Below are 20,226 nucleotides of genomic sequence, written 5' to 3' on the forward strand. Positions count from 1 at the left end.
TTTGCCTTTCGTTCAGTTTTGTGAAGTATTTGCCAAGTTTCTGGCCATTAGCAATACATCCAGCTTGCCAAAGGAGCCTGGTATCACCCTGAGATTTGGAGATTTCACTCCTGTCTCCTTTTCTAGTCATGTATGACCTTGTTATATGAAACAAGTCTGATAGTGGTAGTGTTTCCTCACTACTAGACCTTCAGGTCACATAGAATGTTAGAAGCTTCTCTCAACTGAAGAGACATTTAGAGTAAGTATGCAGTTTCAGAAGGAAGGAACTGAGTTCTGGTTGAGTCATACAAATAGAAAAAACCCAGAACTGTAACCCTATGTTTTGTACTTCTTTAGCATTTTGCTTGGTGTTTCTTCTCTTCCACTGTATGCAACTGGAGCAGACAGATTTTCAGTTGTTTTTATATTTTTTGAGTTACCATTATTAGTATTTAGAACTGTATTATCATCTAATTGTAAATTTAAATTATTAAATACATGTAACATCATGAGTGATGAAGAGCAGCACTGTTTGGTGGAAGAGTCAAAGTATGGCAATTCACTTTATTGGTCCCACTGAAGAATTATTTTGTCTAAGGACAGCACATGCGTTTTCTGTTTGGTTTTTTTAATTGAGTCTGTGTGTGAATGTAAGAAATCTGAATTTTGCAGACTTTTCTGCTCCTGCAGACTAAGACGGCGTCGTGATTATGAAGGTACACAAAGGTATGGAGAAATCAAGGAGAAAGAAAGCAAAGACGACAAAGAAATGCAGAATAAACCAACAGAAAAGGAGAACTTAATCAAGGAGGGAAAGTTGCACCTATGTACACCTCAGAAGAGAAAACGAGCAAGGGTAATTGTGGAAACTGGGAGAGAGAAGACTCCCAGGCAATCAGCAGAGAAATGGAAGCGCCCGGAAGACAGAGACATAAGAGAAAAACGTTGTTTTATCTGTGGAAGAGAGGGTCATATTAAAAAGGAATGCCCACAATATAAAGGAGTTGCAGGTATGAAACTGATAAAGCTGAGTAGTTTAAATAGCACTTAAGGGGTTTTTTTGTATTTTTAACATGGTTGACTAACCGGTAAGGTTTTTGCATCATGTAAATGTGGGGGTTTTTTTAATGTAGTCACATTTAACTATTTTTCCTTCATCTTCACCTTCCTTTCAGAAATGTGCTGTATCCTGGGAGATTTGGCATGGTCTCTCTTAGCAGATAAGATAGTTGTAATAAAAAGGGTATGACTATCAAATATGTTGAAATGGCTTTCATTGTTATCACAATATATGAGTATGCCAACATTTCAAATTACTGGAAGCTTCTCTTCCAATTCATTGTAATTGCAACAGAAGCTAGTGTTACAGCTCTTCACATTACCTAAACCAGAATGATTCTATACAACCCTGAAGTCAATATGAAAAGTGTACAGATTTGCTCAGATTGAGTTTTGCAAATAAAATAAAATAATGTTTTTGATTCAGCAGTTGAAGGGATACAGAAGTTCGTCTTATAGATCCTGACTGACAGACCTGAATGAAACACTGCTAAGCAAAAGTATATAATCATCTAAGTCATCTTTCAAATATGATTGATCACTCATCATTTGTGTTGTGAAGGAATACCTTTCTAAGATAAAACTGAGACTTAAGAGAGTAGGTGGTACTTGTATTAGCTTCTAAAGAAGCAGAGTATCACTGTTTCCCTGTAGGTAAACCTGGGTGCACTTAAGTTCAGGCTGGAAAAAAATTGTTTTATAAATTAGTCATAACTTGACCTCTTAAAGGAACAGATTGGAGTCTTTTATATAAACATATTTTTCAAACCAGCTTTTCTCTACTTCTAGAAATATCTTGTCTGCCTTAGATCAGGAAACTCTTCATAGTCAGATGCATTTAGTGGAAGAGAGCATAGGATTGTGTTAAAATACTGGAAGAGGGATGAAAATGGTGCAAGTATATTCAAAATTGTCAATATATTTAGAAGTATTCTTACTTTGATAGACTACTAGAAGTACTGGAGGGACAGAAGAGCTGATTAAAAATTGAAACCATGCTTCATTCAGCTTCTGACCTTTTGAAGGTTTATGTCAAGTCTAAATTTAACTTTTGAGTTTGTTCATCTTTGACCTTGTCTCACTAAACTTCTCTTCCAGCCATTCTGTTTGCTGTGATACTGAGTCTCTTAAGGTGGAGGGGAATATGCCTGTTTCATAGTCAATCATATTTAGCATTCATCACAGGAGAAATATTTTTAGGCTGTACAGTATATATGTCTAAAATAGTACATTCTGCAATAGGTGTTTTTATCTATGATTTGTATTTTGGGAATCAATATGTTTCAATTTGAAAGAATTGCTGTAGGTTGGGCTTTGTCTTTTATTGCTCGCTTAGTGCCTCAAGAATTCTTCCGAGTTGAATAAAGTACTACAAACAAATGGATTCACTCTTTGCATTGCTGCATTTTGTGAGACTATGGACACTTCGCTTACCACCTCACCTTCATTCATTCTAAGTTCCCCATCTTCTGCTGATTCTGGAGGAGGATATGAAGATTAATTTATTGTAGGTTCCTAGCTTAAATGTATGTCTCCACATTATGTGGGTTTTCCATGTTATAAAGTTGAGGAAAATAACAATGTCCCACAGTCTACATTTTCTGATTCTAGATAGAAAATATTTTGGTGGTTTTCTGTTTTATGATAAGTGTAATGGAAACTAGTTTCCAATTAGCAACTCCTTCTTATGATTTTTTCAGATGGCTCAAAGTCAGAAGTGTTGTGCGGGTCCCCTTCTTTACCCACTGCTGTCAAACATGCTGGTAGACTAAATCAGGTAAACACCAAGTGCCACTTTGGTTTCATCTTTTACGTTTTATATGTTTTAAAGCCTATATAAAGTAATTAAGAGAGGCTTTACCTAAGCTTTCAAGGAGAAACTTCTATGTTGTGAAATCAAATACTTCAGTTTTGTTGGTTTATTGATATGTGTATGTTTTTATAGGGAGTGCTTATGCATGAAGAAAAAAAGAAACAAAAAGGAAAAGTATTTTTGAGTCCCCAGTCAGGTTTGTATATCTTCATTTCAATTCAGAACCTATGTGTTAAGGCCTGGCCAGCAGAGTATGGGAGGGGATTCTGCCGCTCTGCTCTGCTGAGAGCCCACCTGGAACCTGCATCCAGCTCTGGGGTCCCAGCACAGGAAGGATATGGACCTGTTGGAGCCAGTTCAGAAGAGAGTCACCAAGATGATTAGAGGGATGGAGCACTTCTATGGAGAGGCTGAGAGGGTTGGGGTTGTTCAGCCTAGAGAAAAGCAGGCTTCAAGGAAAGGCTGTTGTGGCCTTTCAGTTATAAAAAGGGGCCTTTAAGAAAGGTGGGAAGAAACTTTTTAGCAGGGGACAGTAAGGGGTAATGTTTTAAAACAGAAAGAGGGTCAATTTACATTAGACTAAAGAAAAATGTTTTTTACAACAAGGATGGTGAAACACAGGAACAGATTGCTGAGAGAGGTGGTGAATGCTTCACCGCTGAAAACATCCAAGGTCAGGTTGCATGGGGCTCTGAGCAACTTGATGTAGTTGAAGACATCCCTGCCCACAGTGGGAGAGTTGGACTAAATGACCTTGAACCCAAATCGTTCTGTAATTGCATGATTCTTCATCAGTCGTCATAGAAACTCGAGCTAATTTGCTGAACACAGTGGCAGCTTGAACAGGCTGAAGCCACCTAATCTTTTAATCTGGAGAAGTGTACAAATTTTGAGTTTTTTATTTGAAGCAAAACTTGGGCATAACAATTCTCTGCCTTTATATCACTGACTCTGGTGGATTTATTTTGCAGCAGAGTATGGTGGAGTTGTATCAATCTCTCCTGTTTCAGCTTACATGGGGTAGATTCTCTGATGTTTCAGAGACAAAACTTGGAATGCTTTCCTGTGAGGATTTCTTGCAGTAATTGTGTAGAATTATACATGATAAACTAACTTAGAGATTATCAAACCACATCCTTGTTTGCTAAAATGCAAACAAGTTAAAAGTTACATTAAGTTACATTTAGAAGTAGCAGTGAGATTGTATTATAAAGGCCTTTATGTACTCTTTCTGAATCAGAAATGTTTTGCTTTAAATGCGTGATTAACAATGTAGCTTCCTCACTGCAATTTCACATACTTATTAGCAAGTACAATGAAGATTTTAAGAACGGCTGCTTTTGTTTTAATTACAATTTCTAGTACAACTCTGCAAACCTTCAACACCATGTGTATGTATTATATACACTAATCTCTCTGCAGTTGGAGGGGGACCTAATTAGTTTTCTAAAGTTTGTGAAGACTTGACTGCAATTAAGTACCTCAAATTAAATTATCAGTTTTGTTGGGAAGACACATTTTTTTGTCTTTGCTGGAAGGCGTTTTCAAATTTAGTTTGGGGATTTTGTAACCCAAAGTGGTTTGTCATTAGGTGTTTAGTTCAAGAAAATGCTAGTTATCAATTTTGTATCTGATTGTTTCCTACTGTCCTTTATCGGGTAATAATCTTAAGTTGAACTGTGTTTCCTTTCATTGTAGTTTGACTTGACAGTAATTTTCTCCTGTCTTTTTGTTTCAGTTCATTTATGTCTTTCTGGGGTTTTTGTGGGTTTTTTTGGGGTTTTTTGTTTGTTTTGTTTTTGTTTGGTTTTGTTTTTTAAAAACCAACAAATAATACCTTTAAAGCATTGTGCTTTTTTCCTCCCAATTTAGGCAGCCTTTCCAATAAATACATGACTCAGGGAAAAGCCTCACAGAAGAGGACCCAGCAAGAATCATGAGGGATATTAAGCACTGATAAATTGCAACACAGGCCCATCCTTCACTTAAAGGAAATGTCTTTGGCTAAAGCCTCTGAATTCACAGGACAGCAGCATAGACAACCTTCAGCTTAAGTTCAATGAAATATGGGTGTTTTCTTTTAGATTGCTAGTACAAGCAACTGTGGATTTTAATACAGACCCCTACTCTTTATAATAGATTGTTTGAGCATTTTAATAGAAAGCCATGATGTTTTGTATTTGTTTACTAGGTAATGCATTTAGAAAAGAGCAAGTACTAAAAATGAACTATTTTCAGGGTTTTATTGTTCCACCTGACCATTTAAACTGCACTAAAACTATGTGCTAGCCAAATAAATTATATTTTCTTCAAAAATGAATCTTTTGAAGGAGCAAACGATATTTATTAATGTTGATTGTTTACTGAATCCTTGTGTAAGTGTTTGAGATGTTTGTAGACTGCTATATTCTTGTTTATTTCTCCAGAGAACTAAAAAGATAGACACTAGTCATCATATCTTAAACAATCTCTGGACAAGCAGTGCCACTAAGATTTTGTAAGGTTGTTTTCTGTTCTGTGATTTTATGGGAGTGTATTTGCTGCTGTGCTCGTGTTCAAGAAAGAAAGATTAGGTTACAGGTCAGTCCTGTTTTGTTGCTGCTAAGAATCTTTTTCAAGGCCTTGGGGATACAGACAAAAATGCTTTAATAAATATAGGTATTATATTTGGCAACTGAGGAAAAATATGTGTCCATTTTCATAGAATATGAAGAGGATTCTTGTACCAGTCAAGAATTTACATTCATTAGTAGTACGAACTTGAGTTTTACTTGAAATCCTTCCAGAGGTGGTAACGCACCATCTTACCTTGTTCAGAAGAGAAATAGTTATGTGTTAAAATTGAAACCACTGTTTAATTTATGAATCTGAAATAAATTTAAAAATAAAGTGAATAAAGTGAAAATCAGACTTAAGTTTCTCTTTATTTTCCTGAGGTTGTAGTTTTCAATATTCCTGACTGTAGAAATGTAGAATTAATGTTATTTACTATAATTATCAGGATTTAGAACCATCATGTTAAATTTTTTTTCCCTACCTATTTTTATGGAAGCTGAAAGCTAGAATTGCCAAAGGGCTCTTAGGGAACTACTATCCTAAGTCTTGTTCTGGTTTTCACCCATCTGAAGCCAGCTATCCATGAACTTCAGATGTGTTGCTTTCATAAATAATTTCTTCTGTGTTCTTTCCTAAACACATTTTCAAGCCTATTACCTTTGTGCTTTATTTAGTTTTAACAGAGTTACATCCAATTTTGCTGGTGGAATTGAAGTGTATAAACTTTTCTGAACCAGGTGCATACTCTGTCATTCTTAATGATATGGAGGGACAGGCAGTTGTTTATTTATGCTGCCTTTTTTATTGGAAAAAAGTGCTGTCATCATATTTCACAGGAATTTCAAATGCTTTCGGTGAAAAAAAAAGGCTTTTTTTTTCAAAAGCTGGAATATATTTTATGCTGTGAACAGTAGGTTATCAGTGCTGAGAAATTTAGAAATATGAAGGCTTTTCAGGTTTGCAAGACAGTTAACTGTCTTAAACAGGTAACTCAATGTCATTTAGCTGTTTAGCTATGAGATCACACACATACATTTTCTCTAATGTAATTGTTCTGGTGAGGTTTGTTTCCTAGCTATATTTAAAACTGCTTCCCCTTCTGTTAAAATTTTACTTAAAGCTTCCAGGGCTTGAAATAGCTGCTTAGAATGGGAGTTTTCTAGCATGGAAAGTTGTTGGCTTTTTCTTCCATACTGATAACTTAACAATATTTCTTGAAATCTAACTTGAAATAGTTAGATTTTAAAACTGATTTTTGCATTTATCCTGTCTGGGAGAAGGCAATTTTTCTAGCCCTTGTTCAATGTTCCATGTGGACATATATTCAGCAGGCAAGGGACTAAGGATTGATGATTGGAGGCATCCTGAGGAAAGTTGTGCCTGCATGGTCGAGTGCAAATGATGAAGGAGGTATTAGCTGCATTTGTACATGAGGTTTCCCCCCTCAAGTGTACTGACTTCAGCTTTCAGCCCAGTAGAGCATTAAACCCCCCTTGCTCCTAAGTACGAGTAGTTTAGTTGAGATGCGTTCTCAAGGTGCATGAATTACATGTGAAAAGACACACTCTTTGTAACTAAAGAAAATACAACGTTTTTATACACCTGCTGTCTTTATATTTGAAGTAGTAGTACTGTGCCTCAGTAAAGAGCATAATTATGTATGTAAAAAACACCTAACACATCTGACTTACTACCAAGCTCTTCAGAACTACTCAGCCCAGAATCAGGGAAGTAAGTGAGGTGATGAGACTCAAATGTGTTTCTTGTGCTTGGACTTCATTAAGAGGGATTTAAAGTATCATCTAGCATATTTAAGGATGCTGGAATGTGGAAATGAAAAATGAGTACTTTTTTACCTTCTGGCATAGCCATCATTCAACTTAAAGTAATGGCATGAGTCTCCCTGTACCAAGGCTGTTGGGGTTTTTTCAGCGTGAAGTTGCTGTAGCCACCGGGAGTTGGGGAGTGGCAGCTCAGTTCATCCAGCAGCTTTCACGCTCTCTTCCCACACTGCCTCTGCACCAGGCAGGGATCAAGAAGGGCAGCTGGGCCCTTAGCACTGCATGGCCGTCCCCTCACTTGGCCCCAGACTGGCATGAACCCAGAGGAAAGGGCAGGATCCTGCTGAGCAGGAGGGCAAACACGATGCATCGTCTGTGAAGGTTCCCGGTCCTCTGCACTTTGCTCAGGGATTTGTCCAAACTGAATTACTCTACACATGCATTTTGCCCTCTGAGCCAAAGCTTCCTATTGAACAGCCATATGCATTATTTTAAAATGCTTGCCAGTGTGGCAGTCAATAAATATTCACATTCTGTGCCTGTATTTTGTAGGTGGGAAACTATGCCTCCATTGTTTTCTGGTGTGGGAAAATGTCTGGGGGTAAAAAGATAACGTTATGGAAATTGTAGAGGGAAATAGGATTGCTGCTCCCTGGATGGAATGTTGCCAGCACACCTGACTTCTCACTCACTGTACATGCTAAAGGTGGATGGAGTTGAGTACACTCTAGCCAGGCTCTTGCAGAGGCTTGAACTTAGTGGTCCTTCCTGGCTGATAAGCTGCACGGCAGCTGAAAACCAAGGGAGATAAAGGAAGGTGTCCTGTTGATGAATCAGCAGCTGTGGTGGAATCACTCTCCTTGGGCAGACACATTATGTATTCACTCCTCACAGGGTAAGCTATATGACTACAGCCACTCAAGCTCCATCTAAACATAAGCAAATAGTACAAAAGTGAATTCAGAAGGGTGAGAAGTTAGGAAAGACTCCATTGTAACTTCTGGAGTCAACTGACAGGCTCAACCTGTCTTTGCCCCTGTGGGGACAACTATGGGGTAAGAACAGTGTTCTGTGAATGGTAAATTATTGTCTTGAGCTGACTTTTGTTAGGGAATTAGAGGTTTTTAGTACAGTGCTTTGAATTAAAATATTGCTATGAATATATTTTCGTGGTCAGCTACCGTCACCAGCAATCCTTGAACCTTAAAATGTCAGAATTCTAGGTTGCATCCTAAGCAGCAGGACCAGGGAGGGGATTCTATCTCTCCTGCTTGCCTCTTGTGTGTGCATCCAGCTCTGGGGCCTCCAGCTTAAGAAGGATATGAAATTGTTCAAGTGTGTGGCCTTCACTGATAAGAGGACTGCAGCCACCTCCCTGATGAAGACAGGCTCAGAAGGTCGGGGCTGTTCAGCTTGAAGAAGAGAAAGTTAACTGAAGACCTCATGGCAACCTTCCCATATCTGCAGGGGGCCTACAGGGAAGCTGGAGACTTCGTCAGGAACTGTAGGGACAGGACAAGAGGGTGATTCAAAGGAGGTATTAGAAGACATTTGTCACTGTGAGGCAGGTGAGGCACTGGTTATGGATTGCCTAGGGAAGTTCTGCATGAGGCCTTGACCAACCTAGTCTAGTGGACAGTGTCGCTGCCCACGGCAAAAGGGTTGGGACTAGATGATCTTTAAGCTCTATTCCAACCCCCTAGCACTCCAAATTAATAAAGATTGTTATTCCGTAACCTGTTAACTTGGACTTTCAACGGCGCTGACAGACTAATCAATCATTAAAGGCTTTCAGGAAAACCTCCCCTTTCCACGTGACACTGGACGGCTGTTTTGCCGCGGCCTCCGCCAGGGCGGCTGAAGGGCAGGGCGTCCCGGCTGTCTTTGCCGCTTATCTGGGCGCGCAGCCCCGCCGCCTGCGCTGCCCCGCCCTCGCGGAGCCGTGGCCGCAGCGGGACCGGGCGCCTCTCCGGGGGCGGAGCCGTCGCCGCCCGTCCCCGCCCGCGGCCCGTGCGCGGTGGCGTCACAGCGTGCGGGCGGCGCTGCCCTGGCCGAGGGCGCCGGGTCATGGCCTCGTCCGTGGTGCGCGCCACGGTGCGCGCCGTCAGCAAGCGCAGGATCCAGGCGACCCGCGCCGCCCTCACGCTGGTCAGTGCCGCGGTCGGGCAGCGGGCGGGACGCGGGCACCGCGGCACCTCGCGGGTGCGGGAGCTGCGCCACGGGCAGTGAGGCGGCCCCTGGCAACAGCGGGGCGGGCGCAAGGACGGGGACGGGTCGGCGTCGGTAGTCCCAGCGGGGCGGCTGCGGCGGGCGGGCTGCAGCGGGCTCCTCTTCCCCCTGGCGAGAGCTGAGAGGCGGGCGGTGGCTCCTGCTCCGCGGCGGTCCCGCTGAGAGCAGGCCCCGCGCTCCGCCGCTCCGTCTGCGGAGCCGCGGGGCCTGGTCGCATAGACACTCCAAAAAAAGTATTTGATGAAATTTTTTGGAAAAGGGTAATGCGTTACTTACGAGGCTGACGCGTAGGATCTTTCCAAGAAGGCTTTACATCCTGTTGTTAATAGTAAAGTGCGTGCATTCTGTACTAGCGGCCGTGCTGGAGCGGCCAAACTTGAAAACATGGTGTTTGGTCGTAGGTTGGACTCGGTGATCTCAGAGGTCTTTTCCAACCTCTGATTCTGAGAGCACTGCAGAGGAAAGTACAGCCATGTCTCCGCAGGAGCAGGGGGCAGATCGAGTGCACAGAGCTCATTCGTTTGTCAGAGCGCGTAATTCCTGCTCAGTAGTGGGTCTCTAACAACAAGAGTGGTAGTGGTAATTAGAAAGGATTTTCTGCTGCAAGTCTACTTGAAGTTTGCTTTGTGTGTTTAATTCGGCTCGTGGTAAGAACTTCACATTACTAATGCTTTTCTTAGTGTCTTAGAAACTTGTGGGAATGTAATGGAAATTTCGACGTTTGCATTTAGTTCTTGCATTTCTGCATCAACTAGATCTGCATGAATGGTGAATTTTAGCTGCTGATAAGTCAGAGGTCCCCTTAAGGTTGATGGGGAGAGAGATGTAGGCTATAAGCCCTCTATATCTAACTGATTTTTATCTGTAATGGATATGTGACAAAAGTTTTACAAGAAAGAGTTACTTGATTGAATTATGATAGTGATTTTGGAGGAAAAAGTTGCAAAGAAACAGCATGGACATTGACAGGCTTGAGAGGTGGAGAAACTTCATAAAGTTCAGTGAAGTGAAATGCAAGGCAATCCCAGGCACACCAACAGGTTAGGTGGAGAATGGATTGAGAGCAGCCATATCAAGAAGGACCTGGCTGTGATGGTTGATAAGAGGCTGGACATGACCCAGCAATGAGCACTTGTAATCCAGAGAGCCAGATGTGTCCTGGGCTGCATCCAGAGCAGCGTGGGCAGCAGGGGAGGGAGGGGATTCTGCCCCTCTGCTCTGCTCTGGGGAGAGCCCACCTGGAACCTGCATCCAGCTCTGGGCTCCCAGCACAGGAAGGACATGGAACAAGTCCACAGGAGGCCACAAAGGTGGTAAGAGGACTGCAGCCACCTCGTTTATGAAGACAGGTTGAGAAGGTTGGGGCTGTTCTCCTTGAAGAAGAGAGGGTTGTCTGGAGACCTCACAGCAACCTTCCAGTATCTGCAGGAGGCCTACAGGGAAGCTGGAGAGGGACTTCTCATCAGGAACTGCAGTGATAGGACAAGAGGGAGATTTAAATGAGGTATTAGGAAGAGCAAGGTGTGACACTGGAATGGGTTACCCAGGGAAGTTCTGGATGTGTTCAAGCCCAAGCCACTCTGATATTCTAACAGCCAAAACCCCCACTGTTAAGGATTAAGGATTGAATTTTTGAGGTATCTGTTTGCTGGCAGTGCGGGTGAGAAGAGGTTGTGTGCTCTGTGTCAATTAGGTTGAGGAGACATCTGTTTTACAGCAGTGTGTGTCTTACAGGCATCAGCTTTAATACATGCAAGCACTCATTGCAAATACACAAATAAGCAACAAAAAAAATCAAATTTATATGTATTCTTTTGTCTTTCAGACCCCTTCTGCTGTCCAGAAGATAAAAGAGCTTCTGAAAGATAAACCTGACCATGTAAGTGTAGATAGAGTCAGTCTGTAGGGTATGCTAAGGTATTAGTACAGCTCATGATTGCAAAGCATTTCTGGCTAACTTAGAAGTTTGAACTGAACACTGAGGTATTTGTTAGAGATGTTGACGTATTTTTTTTGTGAGGAATGCATAAACATATTTGTATATCCAGCTTTGTTTTGTTATAAAATGAAATGCAGGAAACAACTGACTGTAAAGACAGTTCACTGTACAGTTACTGTTGAGATTAATGAAGTTGGAAAAACTTTAAGCTTCAGATATTTTTGAGCTACATTTTAATGAAACCCTTTAGTATGACATAGTAATGATTTCTGATAGGGATAGAGCTCTTCTGCTATTATTTAAGTTCTTGTAGGAATTCTCATTGTGAAATATGCAGTAATAAAGTAATACTCATATGCATTGGAGAATATCTAATTCTTAGGAAACTTGCCAGACAGTGTGTTTTTTTAAGTAACCAGTGTTTCACCAAATTATGAGTTTGTCTTTTCTTCTTGAGGGGAAGACACATATAGGCTTCTTTTATAATCATTGTAAAAACAAGCATTAGGTTTTTTTTACAATAAGTATTGTTCCAAAAAGAATATTTCTTTTATTAACCAAGGCCATTGTTTGTTTTGCTTCCTGCATGTCTGTAACTAGACTTATTTGTTCTAATGTTTTAAACCATCCTAAGGAAGCCCTGGGCCTACGCTTTATATGGTCATTCGTTTCCTGGCTTTAAATGGTGTCTGTGTTTTCCAACCCGTTATTTGTAGCAGTTCCTGTAGAGGAAGGTATTTCTTCGGAAAGGATCAGATGCAGTTTGTCTTGAGAGCCCATTTAATGAAAAGTGTTACATTTTGATACATTTTTATCACAACATATGACATAGAGAGTGAAGTTTGGCTCTTCGGTTAGGAGGCACTGGTGCGTAGAAGGTGATGTGGATACTTCTTAAAGATCCTTGCACACAAATAGTTTTCTACTTTGTTAAAACTTCTTGATTTTCTCTTTACATGGATGCTCTTCTTGTCCGACTTGTTGAATGCTGTGAATGTTAGAAACGTTGGCTTTTAAGGCCAGTTAAACCAATACACATATACATACGTTGATTTAGGGAGGGGTTTGCTTCTTGGCAGTAGAGGTAATGAAAAATCAATGCATGTTTTTCAGAACTTTGGTTTAAAGTAAGTTTTCTGACGGTGTCAAAATAAGGCCAGTTACTAGATTATCACAGAGCAAGAGTTCTGTGATAATCTAGTAACTGCCCTTATTTTGGCCTCACAGCTTCATAATTATGTTACTGTCATATGACCTGAATTACCATCTGAGTAAACCGTAATTTGAAGTCACAAAATACCTGTCTTTGAAATTTGACTGTCTATTTGGGACTGTCTTTTTGGTTCGTATATGACTGCCTATGGTTCATTACTTCAAAAATTGAGCATACTGGAGGGCATGATCCACTCCAGCAAGGATCAGATGGGTTTTTTACCTTGGCAGTCAAATTTATAAAAGAAAAAAGAAAAAGTTACCTCTTATCTGTTCACAGTAATTCACTTTTGCATTTAGGCAGTAGAGAAAAATAAATGTCAGCACTTCATTGTTCTGCATACTTTTTACCTTGATGTTCTGAATAGGTTTTAAAAAGGAAGTCATGTATGTGGTGGTGTTTTTTGTTGTTTCTTTTTATTTAGGTAGGTGTGAAAGTAGGTGTTCGTACAAGGGGATGCAATGGACTTTCTTACACATTAGAATATACAAAATCGAAAGGAGACTCTGATGAAGAAGTCGTTCAAGATGGTGAGTTTCTGGTGCAGCAGCACAAGATTCTGTTGGGGAGGGCATAAAACCTGGTGATTTTGAGAGAGGAAATCTATATTGTCAAAGTTTTGTATCTTCCTGGATTTACAGACTTTAAGAAGGGTATGGAATGGGTTACTGTCTGCTATGCATGGGAATTGTGTACTCAAGCTGAGATTTGTTGCTGTGTTCTATAGCTTATTTCCCTCAGCATCATTTTTTATCCCCTGTCAAAAAGCAGATATTCGTGTGCACACATAAGTAACAGTTCCAGACTTCTGCCAGACTTCTATTGGTAGAAAGAAAATAGTGATTGAAGTGCCCCACATCAAGCCAGGGAAACCAAGTTGTACTAGTAGTCTTTATACTTAGCTTCCTCTTTTTTTATTCCTGGTCAAAAGTGAATTTCAAAGTGAATGATTGTTTTGCTGTATGTAATTTCTGGTTTTCTGTTCTTTTCAAGGGGTTAGAGTGTTTATTGAAAAGAAGGCACAGCTGACACTTCTAGGAACTGAAATGGACTATGTAGAAGACAAACTGTCCAGTGAATTTGTCTTCAATAATCCAAACATCAAAGGAACATGTGGCTGTGGAGAAAGCTTTAACATCTGACATCTCAGGATTATTCTTTGACTTTCAGCAGCCCAAAACACTTACTATTATGACTTTCAGATGCAAATGCATTTTCTTCAGGTTTGTAGGCTGCATAAAGTGGGGATACTATTAAGAAAAATAAAGTTACATATTCGAAAATATAAGCTGTGTGTTAAATTCCACCCTGATGTAGTTACACTGTAATTTCTGATGAATTGGGATCTAAAAGGTAAGAATAGTGAGTGCTGCAGTAACGTCTCTGTACTTCCACTTGCCAAGGAAATAAAATTTCACTGTTCTTTTCCTCTGTCATTTTTTTTGTCAATCCTACTCGTACTTCCCCATTCAAAACCCATTTGAAAGAATACATTGTGTTCTGCTTTGATTTGGGGAAAACAAACAAACCAATGGACAAAAAATCGTAACCATTTCTGTGTGAGTATTTATAAAGATTTATATATACAAGCACACAGTCCATGCTTACCTTGTACTTTTCCACTGCTTTCATCTTTTTACAAGTGCATTTTCTGGTGGTTTATTTTCCCTTAAATTTGGAGAAATAAAAATGTTGTTCATGTATTAATATAGTGAATACGCTATGGTAGTGCCTGTTGTAGAAATGCTTGGAAGAGGGCTAGCCTAATTTTAATTATTTTCCTTTCTTTGTTGAAGGCATAGTCCCTGCTGTACTTGGTCATTTTCAAAGCATGAAGTATCTGCGTACTGGAGGGCTAAAAAGTGATACGCAGGCCTTGTTTTTCACATTTCAGTTTTTTATCTTGCTTCAATTAATTTGCAAAGGTGGTAAAACTGCTTCCACATTCTTATTCCCCATGTTCGCAGAATGTGCGGTGTTTGCACCAAAATCTGTGAAAACTTATTGAGAGACAAATCTCAGATTTCTCATTACTTTTTTTTTCTGTAATCATGCATGCTACTAATTTAGAGTTAGAGTTTGAACTCTTTTTCATAACTCTAAGTAGTAGATTTTTTTCACCAAAGCTTGTGGTCCCCTGTGTTTAACTCCTGTCTTGAATTTAACTTGGTAACAGGAGAAAAATAATTTTTAATGATGAAAAACCCTTAGTATTTCATATTACTTTTAAATTAATCTAGGCAGTAATTAAAATACTGTAAGAGGCCATTTTTTCTTTGGAATTTACTTAATCATAATTTTGGTTTTGTAAACAAGTGTCTTTCAAGCTTATACAATCTGCAGCAGTTCTTCACTGGTGCTGATACAGAAGTGTATGTCTCTCCAGACCTTCCCAACCTGGTATGAGAGAGAAACTGTTCCACCCTTTTATCTCCTCATTGTCTAGAGATGACATTGTGCAGCTCAGGTGCTCACATGTGCAGAATAGAAGGTAACATGTCTGCTTGAGCAACAGATTTGAACAGCTGGTGAAAATAAAAAAGAGGGGACAGCAGGAGTCTTGTAGGTGTTGAGATGGGAATGATCTGAGAGCATTAAGGGTGCGTGTTGGAAATCCAGAGATCATCTTGATGTGGACAGTTGTACGCCACATATCTGCACCAACTGTGGTAGATGTGGTATTGCACCTACATTTTGGTTCTTCCCTCTACACCTTTTCCCAGAGCAAAGGGAAGAATAAAAATGAAAAAATAAAAAATTACGCTTCATCTGCTTTATGTAGTGCACAGGAACAGAAGATCAGAATTACTTACAGTCTAATAATAAATACTTGAGTTTTCGTTGAATATCACCTTTTGATATAAAGACACTATTTCCTTCAACAGTCAACTGTTGCACACAGTTACTCCATATACTGATTCAGGAATTAGTGGTAATACACTGGTGAAGTGCTTCTGTAGTGATGTAACTCTTTCACTCTTGCCAAACAAAAACATGGAGTTCATGTGACATAGTTGCATTACATCTAAAACTCCAAGCTAAGGGCATTTCCTCAGATTGCATTTCTCTGCTTCTTGCTAGAGATAAGACTTTGAATGTGGTAACACTGATGGTTGCTAAGAGTGCTGGTACTTACTCATTTAACTTGTTTTGGGGTGGAGAGCATTGGTTTGAGGTTTATTTTAGACCTGTGGCATGTATAGTAATCCTTTTTGTGTATTTGTGTATGCCTTGAATGAAAGTTTGCACTTTTGTACTCCCGTGAAGCAATCATCTTAAGTTGTCACCTCACTAAGACAACTAATGCACAATATGTTAAACTGCTAAAGTGCTATTTACAGTTGCATTCAAAGTGTATGGTTTTTTTGTTGATTGGTCCATTATAATTTTGTGCAACAATGTATGTAGAGTCCTCAATTACAATAAATATAGCCTGTTGGTAACCATGAAATATTCCTATCTTGAATGATTTTTTAAAGTAATAAAGCACTGGGGGAGAGAACATGCTTGTATGCTGGGGTTACAAAGTAGACACAATGCTACTGTTACCTGACTTAGTATTTCCCCAAAATATTAAACATTTCCAGATATTAACAGCATTGAAATGGCATAGAAATATATGGCAAAAAAATTAGTTAACTGTGTACACAAGATATTTATGCATCTGGGAGAGTGCACTGTTAATGCACAGCCTTCTATTAAAATTCATTACACACTATTCTCATGGTAAAAATTCTAGCAGACAAGATGAATATATCTTGAAGGCTTTCACATACCAAAAATGTTTATGGTATGATTCAATGTAGGATAATGATTTTGATTGAAGTAACTGCTGACACAAAAGGTTTTTGGAACTGGCTAGGCGTTTCCAGGATGAGAGTCAAAGGGTATTCTTCACTGTTGCACTTCAGTGCTGTATCATGGCACTCATATTCTATAGTGTGCTATGTCCATGACACATTTGGGGCTTTCTCTTAGATACAGTCTTTGCAGCCCTAAAGGTTCCTTTTGCTGTTAGATGAAGATTCTGAACAATAGAAGGTGAAGTAATGAATTCCGGAAAAATGTCAGAGGTCATTGATACAATTGCATATTCATGATTCTAGAGAGAGAGAGAGGAAATCCTTCATACAGTCAGGAGCCTTTCTGTTGGGAGTTCTCTAAGAACTTGTGAAAAACCACTTGCTTGCTCAACCAGATTGATATCCCTGTTCAACCAAGTTTTATAGCTCTTTTTGAAAGGCTCAGGAAGAATTTGTTTAGGAAAAAAATGAGTAGCTCAATATGCAAGTCAACTGGACATGAGGTGATGGAACAAAATTAAAAGGAGCTACAAAATAAAGATTCAGGGACTTACTTTTTCATGCAAAAGAAACTTTTTTTTTTTAACTTAATTCTAATATGCTCTATGTTGCTTCTATTGTTTTTGTTGATTTTTTTTTAATAATTGTAATTATTATTAGCCCTGTTTCTTTAAATCAGCACCTTCATTGGTGGAAAAAATCTCCACCTATACCACTTTATGCTTAACACTGGCTGCCTGGCTGTTCATGACACAATTTTTTTATGATGCTAAAATTTTGCAGTTTCTTCTTGCAGAAGAATTCCATAGTTGTCTGATATGTCAGAATGTGCACCTCAGTCTTCAACCCAAAATAACCCTCAAAAGAGTGCTTAAATTTTAAAATAAAATCATACTTTGAAATTACTTTTTCTGATGACCCATACAACTTTTTGTCTGTGAAGTAATCTGCCAGCCACTGAGCAGTTTGGGCTGCTGTGCACGTTACTGCCACTTTTAACACCTAAGAGATGTCCTGCTTCAATATGGTGAGGAAAATGTACATACTTAGTGCAATTCCGCATGCATTTGGGCTTGAACAGCATTTGAATAGCAAAATTTGTATGCAATGTCTGGCGTTTTTCTGAAAGAGAGGTACAGCAAGGGAAGGTTAACCACTCAGTTTTACCAGGGTCTTTATTCTCCCCTCTTATGCTCCCTTTCAGTGGGCTGTGCCTCAGCCTGTCCGTGCCTTAGCCAGCAGCTGTGCACCCCAAGCTTCTCACACGAGAACCCAGGGGCACCAGACCCTATCTGTTTAGGGAGAGGGTGGAATTCCAAGGGCTAGTCCATGGGAATAGATACCTACTGACACTGGGTGGCAGCAAGTTTCCAGTCCACACGTTTCAAAAGGCAAATCGCCTCTTTCCTCATGTCCGTGTTCCAAGTTTCCTATTAGATTTCCCAAATACCAGAGTACTTCTGCCTATACAGGTGGAAAGCATTGCTCAGCTCAGCTGTTTGTCTTTCTTGCATTTTGTTCTGTGCGTTATGTCTGTTCCTGAAACCTGGCAAATGACCACAGAAATCCAAATTGTCAAACCATTTCCGAGATGGAAAGAAAGCAGAGCAGCTTTCTGACCAGCTTTAAGCTTTTGAAGCATTGGGTTTTTTCACCATTCATGCTCGTTTTCACAACTTCCTACTAAGAGATAGGTTGGCATTTGGCTGACTTGGGTTCTGGACATAAACTCAGCAGAGCTATACACACTGTTAAAGCTTCCTAAAGCTCACTTCTTCTTAGTGATATGTTTTATACATGTGCACAGTGTTCCAGGCAAACTACATTTTTTAATTACTTTTGGGCCATTTTATTAACCAAGGCATAATGCAGATTTTTTTTTTTCACAGAGAAGTTGACATCTGCAGTCTACTACAAATATTTTAGGATATGCATACTACATATGTGTTCAAAGGAAATGTACTCATCATTATTGTGGACTGTTTGGGAACATGGTTGTCTCTCTCTTCTGTGATTTACTTTCATACTCAGCCTGTGATTATTTTTTGTTTAGATTTTACAGGTTTTTTTGCAAAGATGATTTGTTTGTGTTGTAAGATGATCAATTGCTACCGAACTGCAAATTTATCAAAACTGCTGGTCTTCAAAAAATTTAAGCAACAGAAAAATTTGGAGTCATCCAAGTTATATATTTTTACAGTCCTGCACCATCAATGTGAAGGTTTTCCAATATGCTTTTCAAGAATTGTCCTCATCCCTCACAAATACTAAAAATCAGCAGCGAGGTACCCATGTTTTCTGGAGCAAGCACACATCTTTTCTCTATGCTACGTTGTTAGCAGTAAGATCTAACAACTGCAGTGCTACAGCATGAAACAAACACAGCTTGCTTTCTAATGAGCCTGTTATTAGCAACCGCTCACAAATAGATGCTGAAGAGCAAAATGCTGAATCAATATGAGCAGGAATAAGAATCCCACACAGTTCCATATCTGAAGATGTCAGTCAGTTCTCTTAAAGTGAAAAGTGCCTGTTGCTGGAGGACACAGAGAGGTTGGTCTGTGAGCCATTGAAAAAACTTATACTTCCTTAGATGTTACTGCCAGTTTATTTGATCCAAGACAAGTATTTCAGGGCGAGAGAGGGGAAGGAAATGTTGTGCAAAATAAAACACTTTAGGAAAGAGAAAAGGCTCCAGTCAAGATTCAAGATTTCATTCATGTCTGCATTACACAATCCTGATGGTGAGCAGTCTGTACTGATAATTATTTATGGATGTTTCAGAGTACTACAAATCAAATTATTCAGGAACCACAGAAGGAAAATTCTGACGGAAAAGAAGGAAAAGTCTGAATTTGAAAAGTCAGCTAGGATATAGGAATTCAGACGTTAGACTCTGAAGCAATTTGTCAGTAATAGAAGCATGAATATCTGGGATATGAAAAGATATTTGTCAAAGCAGAGGTAGGCAAACAATTTGCTACATTTTTTTACACAAAACAAGATTTTTTTTCTACAAAATCATTAAAAACAAATATTAAAAACATATGCAACCCCTACAGGCGTTTGGGAGCACTTTCAGATACACGTGCATACAGGTAATTGATTCCTACAAAAAAAGCTTGTGAGTTGCTCCTATTGTTGAATTCAGTGGGAAACTTGTAGTGGATTTTGGTGGGATCTGGGTTAACCTACACAATTTTCTCCTCTTAAAATCATGACACAGTACACCTATTGTGAAATGTATTAACAGGCTGTTTTTTATGAATCTGCTATAGCTAATGGCTTGCATATACTGTGACCATTTTGTGCAAAGAGGTTACCATACCAGTGCATCTTCAGTTCTACTTGAACAACAAAGGGAGCCAAAGCAATACTTTCCATATATCTTCCCTCCTCTCCACCTTCATTACTACAAAGTACTTCAGGGTTGCATATGAATTTTTCATCTATTACCCTCTCTCTGTGTGTGTATGCCTGTGTGTATGCATGTCTAAGCAAAACACCATAGCTCTGACTGGCCTTCCTGCATAGCTTGGGAAAAACTAACTAATTGTTTTAGCTCTTGGCTTCTCAGAGAAAGCATCAAATCCTCAAGGAATGATTTGATGGAGGCTGTTGCAATACATTTGGGTAGGAGAGCCATCACTTGAAGACTGCCATAGCATCCACTTCCTTACATCTCCCAGGGAGCTGACAAGTGTTCATGCAGCTGGTTTTGGTTGGTTCTCACACTGTCTCGGCCTAGATGTAACTTAAAAGCCAACAGCAACAAAATCAGTACCTAGATGAAAAAGTAGGCTTTAATATGGGGACAGACTGAAAAAAGTTGAAATAAGATCTGGTTTTTG

The 20,226-nt window shown here is 39.5% G+C and overlaps 2 protein-coding genes across 2 annotated transcripts in view; both read left to right on the forward strand.

Moving 5' to 3' along the window:
• Positions 1 to 5,742, forward strand: part of TUT7 (terminal uridylyl transferase 7) — a 32,548-nt gene extending 26,806 nt beyond the window's left edge. The window contains exons 26-29 of the mRNA XM_058823355.1: positions 673 to 992; positions 2,742 to 2,818; positions 2,987 to 3,050; positions 4,727 to 5,742. Coding sequence (XP_058679338.1) covers positions 673 to 992; positions 2,742 to 2,818; positions 2,987 to 3,050; positions 4,727 to 4,794 — 529 coding nt within the window. The 3' untranslated portion in view covers positions 4,795 to 5,742. The remainder of the gene's footprint in view (positions 1 to 672; positions 993 to 2,741; positions 2,819 to 2,986; positions 3,051 to 4,726) is intronic.
• A 3,433-nt stretch (positions 5,743 to 9,175) lies between these two features.
• On the forward strand, positions 9,176 to 15,100 carry ISCA1 (iron-sulfur cluster assembly 1). The gene is made up of 4 exons (XM_058824506.1): positions 9,176 to 9,339; positions 11,246 to 11,299; positions 12,997 to 13,102; positions 13,566 to 15,100. Exons 1-4 carry the CDS (start codon positions 9,259 to 9,261, stop codon positions 13,712 to 13,714), a joined length of 390 nt encoding a protein of 129 aa, XP_058680489.1. The 5' UTR covers positions 9,176 to 9,258; the 3' UTR covers positions 13,715 to 15,100.
• Positions 15,101 to 20,226: the final 5,126 nt, after the last annotated feature.

Source organism: Ammospiza caudacuta, chromosome Z, assembly GCF_027887145.1.
Source record: "Ammospiza caudacuta isolate bAmmCau1 chromosome Z, bAmmCau1.pri, whole genome shotgun sequence".
Lineage (NCBI taxonomy): Eukaryota > Metazoa > Chordata > Aves > Passeriformes > Passerellidae > Ammospiza > Ammospiza caudacuta.